A 13,573-nucleotide genomic window follows, 5' to 3' on the forward strand; every position below is an offset into this window, starting at 1 on the left:
ATGATGTAGTATTTTTAGTTACGGAATTTCGGGCTTGTTGTTATTTGTTTTTTTGAGTTGCCATTTAATTTATTTTGAATGTCACCAAAGGCAAAAAGTTTGTTTATCCTCTTTCTTAATTGCTAACAACCTGACAGCGACTACTAACGTGCAGACATGGAGTCACAGGTATGTCAGCCTATTCATGACCAGAACCAACAAATTTCTCACTCGATAGTGTCAGCGGTGGTAGTTACGTTTTCTGCCAATGAACGCACTTAACTGTGATCGTTCGGCTATCCAAGCTAGCTCACAGATAAGCTCAAGGCTCGTTTTGCTTTTGACTGTCAATTGGTAGACTCCAGGAAGTTCCTGATCAAAATAAACTGGTCAGACATTGATAGACAAAGCTGTTTTTTATTTTTATTTTATTTGGCTGCATTAAGTGTTATCCACCTTTCGTTGGTAACTAACTAACTTAATTTTTTAGGTGTGACTTTACCGATGCACGTATCTATCGGGCCAGCCGTTAGTCCCTTGCTTAAAAATGAACAGGGCATTGTTCTCCTTGGGACAAATGATCCCAATCGCACGTAGTTTGAGTAGATGTGCTGCGTGTTGTCAGGTGATTACCAACCCGGAAGAAATCGCAAGAGTCTACAGACAGCTCAGCCTTTTCCCCTCACTTAGCAGTGCAAACGTGGGACCTGTCATCACCTCCCAGTATGGAGGCAAATACAGCAACATTTATACAGGTTTATGTACCGTCAAATGTTGCGTAGTATACATCCTTCTGATCCTACCATGATCACTGACATTAATTATGAATATCTGCTGCAGAATGGAGCCAGCGTGAACTGGAGAGCAACGAGAATGTCAAGTTTTGCAAACAGTACATCGTGTTCCATGATGACAAGTCTGTGGTCTTTTCAGCACCTTCAGGAAACTGCACCAAGGTTCAAGGAGTGTATGTGCAAATTGTATAGTTGTATTTATGAGTGATTTTTTGAATATACATACGATTTTCTTACTTCTGATAGACACGTTTTCTTCCCCATACAGGTTGCTGAGTAGAGATGCTCCATCTGGAGAAATGAAGGCTGTTATCAGAGAAAGCACTGTAAAGGGCGAGGAGAACCAGTTTCTCGAGGTTTGGTGTTGTGTATACTCAGTGTATCTCAAACCTTTTCCACCAAGTATGACCGAAAAACATACCTAACATACCTATCTCTATAGATCTGGAATAAAAACATGGTGAAAAGCATCAATCTCACAGCTTTAAAGAAGCATGGCCAAGTTTATGAAGATGGTAAGTTACCCCAATGACTTCCTATTTTCTGATGTTAAATGTTTTACAAACAACAATATGGACATTTTTAGTCGCAGAATAATGGCAATGCATTTTGTATCTTCAGCGCTCTTTGGTTGCTTGGTCTGGTCCCAATCTGAGACACACCTCATGTATGTGGCTGAGAAAAAGAGACCCAAGGCAGAGTCTTTCTTCCAGGTGTGACAAGAGTATCCCTAAAATTAAATAACTACCATTGTAATAAGTAAAGCACACTATATGTAACCCAAAAATCAAAATATCTGTTCAGTCTTTGTTTACCTAAAATGACTTCTGCTATTCTTTGTGTGACTTTCTGATTATAGACCGAGTCTTCAGCATTGTCATCTAGTGTGGATGAAGAAGGCGGGTTAAGATCAGAGAAAAAAGATGCCGTCAAAGTAGTTTCAATCAACACATCTGAGACATTTTCATTTTTCCTCTTGAGTGTTGTGTGGCTAATACCAGTGTCTTTTTGTTCCCTTCGGTTGATCTGAAGGGAGAGCAATTTGTCTTCTATGAAGATTGGGGAGAGGACCTGGTTAAAAAGAGCAGCCCGGTGCTCTGTGTTTTGGACATTGAGGGCAACAATGTTTCTGTGTTAGACGGCGTGCCTGAGAACATCTCACCAGGCCAGGTTAGTGCACAATTATGTCTCCCTATGTTTGCAAGTGACCTGATAAAATATTAGCTTGACTTACTGACTAGTCCAAATAATTAAACACTTTCAAATTTTGGGTACGAATATGTGATAATATTGGATGTCTCCAAGGATTTTTCTTCTTTTAACGTCGACTAAAATCAAGGCCTCTTTTGGTCTCTGAAGGCATTTTGGGCTCCAGGAGACACAGGTGTGGTGTTTGTCGGATGGTGTCATGAACCTTCGAGACTTGGACTCAGATCTTGTCCGAACAGGAGGTAATTTAATCTTCATTGTTATCTGGGCATATTGTCTGTCTGTGCTAACCGTGCGCGCTAACTCTGTTTAAAATAAAATCCTCATTTAGTTTGTCACCTTTGTCATTTCCCCCCCCTCAGGTCATCTTTGTACTATGTGGATCTCACTGGAGGGAAATGTGGCAAGTGCAGTTAGCTTAGCTTACGAACTGTGACTTATAATATGCTAACTGGAAATGTAAACTAGATTGAACAAATGAATGTGGTTACTTTATGAAGATAAATCTTTTTCTCACTTCTTTTTTTGAATATTTTGTACCTTTCAGAGCAGTTGGCTTCAGAACACAGCGCAGTCTTCTCCCCCAGGCTGAGCCCAGACCAGTGTCGAATTGTCTACCTAGAAAATACGCTCTTTGGAGCACATATGCAATGTAGCCGACTGTGTATGGTAAAGCTGATTATAGATGTTTACTCCCAATTTCTATCTTTTTTGTCTTATACCAGAAGCATGTTCTTTAGTCGTTGTTTAGTTGGGGGTTGTGGTATTCTTGAGAGTATACCTTGTAATGCTGAAGCACTGTTTCTTCTCTGGATGTTCTGTCTAGTATGATTGGTATACTAAGAAGACATCAGTGGTGGTGGATGTGGTAAAGAGACCAAGAGAAGGTAATTGACATTTATTGCTATTTTCACTGCACACTTTTCATTTATAATTTGTCTTGAATGTTTGTGTTTGTGATTGTACAGATGGCTTCACTGGCATCTATTGCACTCAGTTGCCACCTAAATGCTGGTCAGCAGACAGTCAGCGAATTATTTTTGCCTGTCCTCAGCGCAGCCGCAAGGTCTTTCTTATTTCAGAATACGAATTGTGCATTATACTCATTGTAATTTTTTTTCACTCTCGTTGAATGTCCCAGATTAAAAGTTGTTCTTGTCTGTGTTGAAGGAGTTGCTGGCAGTGGATATAAATACAGGGAGCATCACCTCGTTGACCTCAAGTGAGTCAAGGCATACCAAAGGCTCAATAAATTACATCACGAATACTTTTTTTTTTTTTTTTTGACCGTCTGCATGTCCAATTATGATTTATTTGAAATTTGTTTGGTAAAGAAATCTGAAATATATGCACATACATGCCACTGAGCAGCGTTATCTCGGTCTACTTTAGCCCTCCGTGAACAACAAACTGCTATTGTTAAAAATGTAGAACTACATCAGACTGGTTGTTTGAGTGGTTACTAATGTTTTGAGGCAGCAAGTTGTTCACCAGTTCAAAATGTCTTTTCAGTCACAACAATTGTATTTATAATCAAACGTAAATATGTGTTGTGTAGTGTCTGCCATGGGTGCCTGGAATCTGCTGACTATCGAGAGAGATCTGATAGTGGCAAGCTGCTCTTCACCAAACTGCCCTCCAAGTCTGGTATTCATTTCTTCATTCAAGTATTAGATGGCATGACGGGATTTTAGTTCCATTAAGGCAGGGGTCTCAAACTCAATTTACCTGGAGGCCGCTGGAGGTAGAGTCTGGGTGAGGCTGGGCCGCATCAAATCGTAATCTACAAAAGTAATCCATAAAAAAGGTCAACTGATCCAATCTTCTCAATTTGAACAAATTAACAGTCAGAACATGCAGAACATGAAGAACAGGAACAGTTCTTCAGAACATAGGCTTCGTTTCTACTTCCTCCTACTTCTTGCTGCCAGAGACTTGGCAGCGCTTCCTCTCACACAGCTGAGCCACATTTGGTTTGAGGGAGGAGGCAACTGAGACCCTCAGTATGGCTTTAAGATGCTTATCTTTAATTCTGGACCTGTACTTTGACTTATTGAAGTTCATTGAGGAGAAGAGCTTTTCACAGATAGGTGCTGCCAAAAAGCCACATGTTCCGCTTGAACATCCTGGAAAGCTCAGGGAAGCTGGGGGGCAGTTCTCTCAAAAATTGTCCAAGCTGCACTGTTCTTCCACTCACTTCCCTGAACTTGGCTTTGAGTTCAGTATTGCACTGCAGGTCAATTAGCTCCATCTGCAGAACAGGGGGGGCATCCTCAACATCAAAGGAGAAGGGGTCAGCAAAAATGTTAAAAGTGGCTCTGTGTGTCTTGAAGTCTGCAAACCTGTGATCAAATTCTTCTTGTAGCTTCCCAATGGTATCAGCATACTTCTCACTACTGAATGCTGTGCCTGAATCCATGAGTGTCTTGCAAGCTGGGAAATGGCAGAGGTTTTTCTGAGAAAGGTGGGCTTTCCATAACACAAGTTTCCTGGAGAATGCTCTGACATTGTCATATGCAGCACTGACAAGCTGGTCCTGGCCTTGTAACTTCTTATTCAGTACATTCAACTCCTGTGTGATGTCAACAAGAAAAGCTAAGGCCATCAGCCATTTAGGATCACTTGGCATAGGAACAGGCATCCCATCCTTCTCGACGAAGGCTTTCACCTCTTCTCTCAACTCAAAAAACCTCTTCAAGACTTTCCCCCTGCTGAGCCAACATACCTCGGTGAAGTAGAGCACGTCCTCATTTTTTTGTTATACTTGTTTACTTGTTTGTCTGTTGTGAGCCATGTCTTGTCACCGTGGGATAGGGGGGAACGAAATTTCGGCCCTGGATCTGATATTTTCACGACGTCAGACATCACCTTGTCAAATACCAGGATTTTGCTGCAAAGGGCCTGCTGATGGATACTGCAGTGCAGAGCAATGGCATCCTCCACACCCTCCTCTTCCAGTTTTCTTTGAACTACAAGTCCGTTTTTTCTCCCCGTCATTGATGGCGCTCCGTCGGTAGTTTCCATTGTAAGCCGGCATCCTCAATGGAATCACACAGCTGTCGGAATATCTCCTGACCGGTGGTCTGGCCATGCATTGGAATCACTGAGAGCAACTCCTCCGTAACTTCAAAATTGTTGTCAACACCACGGAGATATATTGCAAGCTGCACCGTGTCAGTGACGTCTGTGCTCTCATCAAGAGCCAGCGAGTATGAGTGTTTAGCTTTCCCACGCAATGTGTTGGCGGAAATACTGATGTTACCAAACAGCTCCTTTTTTTCCGGGCAGACAATACTTGCAGCCTGGATCATGCACTGTTTTACAAACTAGCCCTCTTTGAAGGGCTTTCCAGCTTTTGCTATCATTTCACTCACAACATAGCTAGCTTTCACAGCCGCTTCGTTCTCTTTGCTTGTTTTTTTGAAAAAAAACTTGTTGCCTCAGTAGAGATGATTTAAGTTTGGCGACCCGATCCTCTCGCTCATCTCCCAGGTATTTTGCATACTCCTCAGCATGTTTAGTTGAGTAATGACGTCTGATGTTAAACTCTTTGTTAACAGCAACTTTACCCATGGATATTAGACAGGTTGCGACGTTCCTGTGCTCAACAAAAAAATATTCCGTCTCCCACTTCTCCTGAAATTGCCTGTGCTCATCCGCAACATTTCTCTTCACGGCAGGTTTTGAAACAGACATGACGGGGGCTGACAAACAATGTACAGCACTAGGTGACTGTGACAAGATATTTCCCACCACTCGCTCATTCAAACATGTCAAAGTGCTAATTCGCCAATTGCTAATTCGCCCAGTTGTCACGAGCCTGAGCTACGGGAGCCCATACGTGTCAAAAAAAGTAAAACGGCCAGCTGCATGTGCGAAAAGAAATGCGCGGGCCGCACTAACACACAGCTTAGATGTCACGCAGGGGGCCGCAATTGGCACGCGGGCCATGAGTTTGAGACCACTACATTAAGGCATTCAAAAAATATATGACCTAGAGCCACTTTGGCTGCTGGACTTACCCTCACGTTTTTATTGAACTGAATATTTCATTTGTCTTGTGTCCAGAGAGTGGGGTTTCTTCCGACCAGGGATTCTGAAGAACAAATGGTCTGGATTACACTGGAGGAATCTCAGACATTGCCAGAAATTGATTGGCAGATCTTGACGTTGGCCCCTCCCTCAGACCAAGACAACAGCCAATACCGTAAGAGCTTGTTATGTTATTGTTTTTTTTCTTCCTATTTTTAATTAGGGGAAAAAATTAAAACACTTCCAAGCAACATTTTTATTTATTGGTAATACATTGGATTTTTTTAATGTTCATATGAACTCAAAAATCTATCCAGGCAAGCACTCATTAACATATTTGGCATAATAATAAATGAAAATACATCATCAAATATAACGTTAAGTGATGTAATAATTAAACAAAATATGATTAATGATATAGATGACTAACTTTTTTTGTCTTGCTAATTGTCTCAACTCGAAATTGTAATTGATGTGTTTATGAAATACAATGCCATTTTCTGTTTTCCCAGCTGGCCTTGACTTCGAAGCTTTACTAATTAAACCAAAGGAAAAGAAGGACGGTGCCAACCTGCCTCTTATTGTGTATCCTCACGGTTGGTGCTTATGCTGACTTAAGTTTACATTGCATTATTCCTGGCGTATTGTCTTAAGAAACAGAGGATTGACTTGACTTATTCTTAAATTGTTTGCCTTGTTTCACATGATTTTTGTTGCAATGAGTGTAATTATAATCAATTACTACTGAATTATTAATGAATGAATTACTGCTAGTGGGATTGTTCTACTGAACGGTGAACAATAAAATATTTATGTCTACAGGGGGTCCACACTCTGTGACTGTTGCAGACTGGCTTCTGTCCCCCGCGGTGTATTGCAAGTTGGGCTTTGCTGTGTTGTTAGGTGTGTTCAAATCCCAAAGTGAAACTTTGAAATCTTAAACCTTATGTGTGCCAAGCTAGTGCCAAAAATGACCTTAATATGTTAAAACTGTGTCAAACTCTGCAAAGGTTGCTTAGTGATTTTAGATGTATGATTTGCATACCAATAACCATTTTTTGTTTCGTTTTATCTGTTTTCAGTGAACTATCGGGGATCGATTGGATTTGGCCAGGATAATATCCTCTCATTGCCCGGCAATGTTGGGACACAAGACGTCAAAGACGTTCAAGTAAAATGAGTAATTGTACATATTCAGCCGGCAATAGGTTCTTTTGTTTGACTTGTGTTCCAGATGATGTTACTGCATTGGTGTTTTATTTGTGGAGTTGCAATTGTGAAACTATCCCCACAATTAATTTTTTACCAACTCCTGCATGATGTTGTTTTCATGTTTTTCACCCTCAGTTTGCTGTTGAAAGTGTTCTGAAGGGTGACGAGTTCGACAGGCAGAAACTTGCAGTTGCCGGAGGTTCTCATGGAGGTTTCTTAGCCTGTCATCTCATTGGCCAATATCCCAGTTACTACAAGGCTTGTGTGGCTTTCAACCCCGTCGTCAATCTGGCCTCTATGGTTTGCACCACAGACATCCCGGACTGGTAGTATGACATGTTTTCTTTGTGCTACTTGATCGCTGTTTTGCAGTGCTACGAGAAAAGGAAGTACCAGATTTTACTTCAACTGCCGCTGTTTCTGATTTTCACATTTTACAGGTGCATGTTTGAGGCTGGCTCTGACTACACCGCTGATGGTCTATACGAGCCTGCTGTTTGGGAACAAATGTTGAGCAAGTCTCCAGTCAAACATGTGTCACAGGTAGATCTGTGAAGGATAAATGTGTGTTTAGTATGGATGTGTGCTTAATTGGTGCTAATCCGTTACATGGATGTAGGTGAAGACACCTGTCTTACTCGTACTCGGAGAAGATGACAAGCGCGTACCCCACAAACAAGGAATTGAATATTACAGAGCGCTAAAGGCAAAGCAAGTGCCTGTCCGGTAAGTTATTTTTTCTGACTTGTCTGTTTTCTACCATGAGTTGTTCCTTTTCTGATGCTCTGATATTTGGTGTGTAGTTTGCTGATGTACCCGGGGAACAACCACTCCCTGCCCAATGTGGATGCGGAGTCTGATAGCTTCATGAACAGTGCTCTGTGGTTTTTACAGCACCTGTTTGAGTGATGGGGCTTGAATGAAAAGAGTTGTGTGTGAACTCTTGCTAAATATTGAAATACTAACAGAGTTTCTTTCCTGTTTTGGGGGCTTTGTGAAGACCAAGGAAATAAGTGGTGTAAAACAACAACACACCCTACATTCATTTGATTCTGTCTGTGTCTGAGATGATTAGTGATAATAAAATATATATGATTACTTTTTAAATGTTTTAACTCTACTAAAACTTGAATAAAGGCTGTTTTAAATAGGCATCTGTGCTGTCTTTATTCCATAATAATGCATTCATAAAGTCCTTGTGTGTGTCCTTGAGCACAAGTCTCTCATATTTTGGGATGTCGAGTGAAAATGCAGTTTCATCCCTTATAAGTCTTGTTATAAGTGCCAAGCGGAAGAATAAATCGCTTAAAAACTGACGTAATATGATAGTGAAATCTGTAAGGATATTATTGCCACATTTCATTGTCATGAATTTCTTAGCTGTCTAAAACATTCAAACTAAAAATAATTTAAAAACTGGATATTCCTTGGTCAAAATTGACCTGGGACATTTTGCATGGAAAATGACGATTAAGTTTTATGGCCAGTTGACGTCCATGTACTATAGCGGCGACGATGATGATGATGATGATGATGATGATGAAACGGTCCAATCATAGTCCAAAGGACTGCTGGGCAGCAGTCCTGTCGCGCACGCGCCAACATTTGGCAGCTCGCACTACGCATGATGGCAGCAGAGGTCACGCACGAAAGCGGCACAGCTGACCGGATGACATCGTGATGGAGTAACCCACTCCGGGCAGGTGGAGGAGCCGGCTACCGGTTGATGGAAGAGAGGTGCGTACGTGCTTGGGTACCGTATTAGTCCCCGCTGCAAACATGACAAATGCATGCATGACAACTATGTGGACTGAGATTAATTATTATGTAAGGCATTGGACTCGTGTAGCATGTAGCCGTACACATATGAGCAGGAAACTAATCCTCCTCATGCAGTTGTAGTAGTAGAGTTACGCGGCGCGTCTGTATCGAGGAGGCGCCCTTTTACACTTGCATGCAATTAAAATAGTGGTTGGCGAGTGGAAATGTTTTCGGAAACTGTCTTTACGGATGGATGGCAATGACGTCACTCGGCAAAACTACGACTTGTTGCAGGCAACAGCTGGCTGTCACGACAATTTGGGAAATAAAAGCAAGTGAGTTACTTTTAGTTGCTACAGTTACAGTTGATTTCGTTTTATTTTGCTCTTGTAGTTGTCGCACTGAAATAACGTGATTGCATTGAGAACCAGTCACATGTTGACATAAATGCAACGTAACATATTTGATGATTCCCCACAAAGCGCCCAAAGGCTAAAATCATTGTTCGCACCACTGACGGATGAGAGATTGACAGCTGTGTTATGATTGACATTTAGATTTAACCAATCACTCAATTGGATATTGTGCAGTGACCACCACCGTCCAATCCTTTTGGATTAGAGGAGGGATTATGGTTTGGATTTGCTTATGATTTACAGGCCATTCCAATATCTGGCCCATCACATATAAATGTGTTTTTTGATTCTCCATGGGTGGAATGGTGGATAAGCAAATATGCGTCACAGGTCTGAAGTTGAGGGTGTGAATCTGCCCTCTCTCCGCGTGGGAATTGCTATTGCCGCCTACATTCTGAAAACATGTTGATTGAAGATTAACCTGTCCGTAGGTTTGAATATGAGTGTAAATTAAACATCAATTACAAGAGGCTAACCGTAGACAATTCTAAACTATAAATAAATCACAGTGGAAACAAACACTGTACGTATTTAAGATGTACAATGAATGACCAAACTTATCGATTTATTATGCTAAAATAATAGACTACCTGTGATATATGAGGTACAACAAGAATGTCTGAACTTGTCAGTTGTATTTGTAGATGGTATTGGTGTGTCCAGTGGATTGTTCCAAAATGTAATTGTCAGTATCCAAAAGTGTGAAAATGTGTTGCAGGTCTAAAACCACAATAACCTTCATTTGAAATCTATTGAACTCCATTGAACTGAAATTCTAAGTGAATGATAATTGAACAATTTTTCATCTTACCTACAATATAAAAACAAAACGCCATTTTCAATTTTATTAAGTTTCGGCGTTGATGTATTTTTTTTCTTTTGTCTAATTTTAATTTGATTCTTTCCTTCTTTTTTAATCAAGGATTCATGATGTCTAGTCCTGTTCCTGAAACCAAGTCATGTTCGGTTGGTGTATTTGGGAGCCCTGTTACCCATGGCAACCTCTTTCTGTTATTAGGACAAAACATTGCAAGTCTCATCCACAAGCCCCGTTGAATGCACGATGGGCAGGTGAGAATTGAAAGGCCAGGAGTTGGCCATTTCATCCACATTGAATCCACAAAGGGATACAAAACCACTCACCTTAAGTGTATTATCAAAATGCCAAATTTAGCCAAATAAAAATGCCTCTAAATATCCGAGCCAAGCCGGCCCAGAACAAGCTGTCTGCCGCCTCAAAGAGCAGCGGTCATGCAGATGGCGCTGCATCTCATTCACGATTTTCAAGGTCTGCCAAACAGACCAAAGGCAAACAGGCCAAGACCAGTTCAACACCAGGCTGCCGCTCCGGATTAGAACCTGGTTCGGTGTCCACCCCCGTTTCAAAAGTACCTGGAGGTCAAGGATCGATGTCAACACTCGGCCCAAAGAAACCTAGCATCGTAACCCATGCGAAGGTGACCTCTGGCTCAGCGACAGCCCCAGGGGGTAAAACTCTGTCAATGGAAAATATCCAGTCTTTAAATGCGGCTTATGGCACGTCAGGCATGTACCCCTGCGAGCGGGATGCTTTGGAACCTTCTGGAAGTTACCCCAAAGGCACCATGACACTCGGGAGGAACACCAGCCGCTTCTTGAACGGTAGCCATGGTGCGGGTGTGAGCAGCAATTCGACTATAAACTCCCCTGATCCGAATCACTTGTCCAACCACTACAAAGACCAAAACTTTGGCCCTACAGGGACTCCTGGTCTTCAACGGCAGTCTGGGAGACGTCCACATGTGTTGGATACGAGTGGTCATGAAGAACCTCCTGCATCTGATCTCCAGACTCAACTCAGGGAGCTTCAGAGGGAAAATGACAACCTAAAAAGAGAATTAGATGGAAGAACAGGCCACAGTTTTAACAATGTCAACTTTTGGAGTCCAGATGTCAAGAGAGACAAAAGCATCAGGCGGGAAGATGGACCGAGGACCTCAGCCCCTATGGACTATTCCCGGGCAGACCAAGATAATATTCAGGTGAGTCTTTGTTTTGATCTCAGAATTGACCTTTTAAATGCTGCCGAATGAACCACAAGTTTTCACATTGAAGGAAATGTTACTGCACTGCGCACCAAGTGAGTCAACGGTGACATCAACAGCGAGTCATTTTCACACAAGCGGGTTATTTTATATCCGTGTGTCTCATGTGGACATCTCACCTTTTCTCATACCATCTGTGGAGCCGTCTTTAAGGTTGCAAAGAAAATCCACTTTTCACTTCGCTTGTAAAGATAGTTTCAAGGCTGAGCTTGAGTTTCCATGGAAACTTCGTGTGCACCAGACTAACACTGCTTAACAGATACTCCTCAAGGCAATCTTGCAACAGAGTTAAAAAATTGTATACTGTACGCAGAGAGTTTTTTTTTTTTTTTTTTTTTACTTTTACTTTGGTATTTCTGAAATCATTCAATTTTTTTAATTTGGCTTCACCACTGGCGGAGCTAGGTTTATTTTAATGGGAGGGGGGCAATGGTGGGGCGCAAAGATATCTCAGTGGGTCCTAGCACATTTCTTGGGGGGGACCAATGACCCACGTCCCCCTCTCTAGCTTTGCCACTGGACTCCACTATATTTCCTAAATAATTTTTCAACTCTGATATATTTACCTTAACCATATTCATTACTCATTACAAGGGTCAGGCAGACGTTTTGGGGCTGATTTCAATATTTGAAAAAAAACAACAACCTGACAATCAATTAATTGGCCAATTAATTTAATTTATGAAAATAGTAGACGGCTGCTATAGGTTGGGGATAGTGACCGGGCTGGGCCGTGAATAGCGACAATCTCAGTGTGACACCCAGAAAACAAAAAAACTTTTGAAAAAAAAAAATCTGTCTCCAATATGTTTTCCATGAAGATTGGGAAATAGAAAATAATTAGCTATAACCCCAAAGTCGTTTTCTGAATGGGTTGCATTCAGTGTGGATAATTCATTTTGTGTATTTCATCCTTTGAGTTACCTTGCAAAGTTGTCAACATCGAAGCTGCATTTGCATTAGAAATGTCACTTTCATCCTCAGCTGTGCCAAACAAACTCCCACCTAACTATCTGCTTGAGTGCACATACCGAGAGAGAGTGTGTGTGAGTGTGTGTGCGTGTGTGCGTGTGTGTGTGTGTGTGTGTGTGTGTGTGTGTGTGTGTGTGTGTGTGTGTGTGTGTGGAGGTCGCCCACACAATTTGACTTGCTATTTAGTTCTGGCGTCTTGCAGTGTGCCAATGTCACCCTCGCCTGCCTTCATCACAACGGTGTCCTTGATGCCGCTGACCTTTCGGATACACCAGCAGAAGACTGTTTTTTTTTTTTTTTTTTTTTGACGGGCTCACAACCATCTCTGTAACCTGCCATTGTTTCTTTTACTCTGCACTGATGTTGATTCCTTTTGTTTACTCTTTATATTGTCAAAGCATTTATGGGCAGCTCCCTCTAAATTTTGGTTGGAGAAATTGCCTGGGTGGTCAGTTCAGAAGTATCCTAAATCAGTATGGACAGACTCCAGTAATAACTGGAATAATTGACAGACTAAAATTACTGGTTAGGCTCGACTTGTAATTTTTTAAGTTGTAAGCAAGTTTTGTTTCTCAATATTATATAGAAACTCTTCTAGTTTCATAAACACGAGTATCACTTTTTCGCCATCTCATGTTTACCTTCTTCTATAATTGGTAGTCACCTCCAACACTCACTCAGAATTTCCCAGTTTATAAGTGAAATGCCGCCACCATGAGGCCAAAGTAGTCAACAAGTGGCTTTTAATTTTGTCGTCTTTGAGCATGAGTCACTATACTCAGTCGAGCACTTGAGCATAAACAGAATTCCAATCTGCTTTGTTTTCCTTCTCCATTTTCTTCCAGCATCCATTGACAGTTCAGGAGCTCCAGGAGGAGCTGAGGGCCCACAGGGAGATCAACAGTCGCCTCCAGCAACGACATCAGCAAGGGACCTCCACTTCCTGTCGTGACATCCGCATGGAGCAGGACCACAGAGGTGGGCTCAGCCCTGGTCACACTCCGCGAGAAAGTCCCAGCCACCTCCACAGTCCCGGACCAAAGAATAGTCCGAGAGCCAGTCCATCCAACACATACAATCCAAGGCAGCAGGAAGTTGACATCATCATTCACAG

At 41.8% G+C, this 13,573-nt stretch overlaps 2 protein-coding genes across 7 annotated transcripts in view; both read left to right on the forward strand.

The window, feature by feature from the left end:
* Positions 1 to 16: 16 nt before the first annotated feature.
* On the forward strand, positions 17 to 8,380 carry apeh (acylaminoacyl-peptide hydrolase). Of its 3 annotated transcripts, none has more exons than XM_049754653.1 (23): positions 17 to 168; positions 605 to 734; positions 820 to 946; positions 1,042 to 1,129; positions 1,216 to 1,288; positions 1,395 to 1,486; positions 1,633 to 1,707; positions 1,806 to 1,943; positions 2,133 to 2,224; positions 2,345 to 2,385; positions 2,530 to 2,651; positions 2,809 to 2,869; positions 2,951 to 3,048; positions 3,153 to 3,204; positions 3,541 to 3,629; positions 6,051 to 6,189; positions 6,527 to 6,610; positions 6,837 to 6,917; positions 7,097 to 7,185; positions 7,362 to 7,552; positions 7,667 to 7,769; positions 7,846 to 7,952; positions 8,030 to 8,380. In XM_049754653.1, exons 1-23 carry the CDS (start codon positions 157 to 159, stop codon positions 8,133 to 8,135), a joined length of 2,190 nt encoding a protein of 729 aa, XP_049610610.1. In that variant the 5' UTR covers positions 17 to 156; the 3' UTR covers positions 8,136 to 8,380. The 3 variants fall into 3 exon arrangements, with proteins under 3 accessions (XP_049610610.1, XP_049610611.1, XP_049610609.1); XM_049754654.2 differs by having other exon boundaries at positions 820 to 935; XM_049754652.1 differs by lacking the exon at positions 17 to 168 and having other exon boundaries at positions 512 to 734.
* A 431-nt stretch (positions 8,381 to 8,811) lies between these two features.
* Positions 8,812 to 13,573, forward strand: part of LOC125988874 (ELKS/RAB6-interacting/CAST family member 2) — a 135,833-nt gene continuing 131,071 nt past the window's right edge. For 3 of the 4 annotated variants that reach the window (XR_011086506.1, XR_011086508.1, XM_049754587.2), the window contains exons 1-3: positions 8,812 to 8,963; positions 10,326 to 11,424; positions 13,305 to 13,573. The exon at positions 13,305 to 13,573 is cut by the window's right edge and continues 454 nt beyond it. Coding sequence is in view for 1 of the 4 variants with exons in the window: in XM_049754587.2 (XP_049610544.1) it covers positions 10,588 to 11,424; positions 13,305 to 13,573 (1,106 nt within the window). In the remaining 3 variants the exon portion in view is untranslated. Of the gene's footprint in view, positions 8,964 to 9,176; positions 9,323 to 10,325; positions 11,425 to 13,304 lie in introns of those variants that run through there. The other variant, XR_011086507.1, reaches the window with a different exon arrangement.

Source organism: Syngnathus scovelli, chromosome 2, assembly GCF_024217435.2.
Source record: "Syngnathus scovelli strain Florida chromosome 2, RoL_Ssco_1.2, whole genome shotgun sequence".
Taxonomy (NCBI): domain Eukaryota; kingdom Metazoa; phylum Chordata; class Actinopteri; order Syngnathiformes; family Syngnathidae; genus Syngnathus; species Syngnathus scovelli.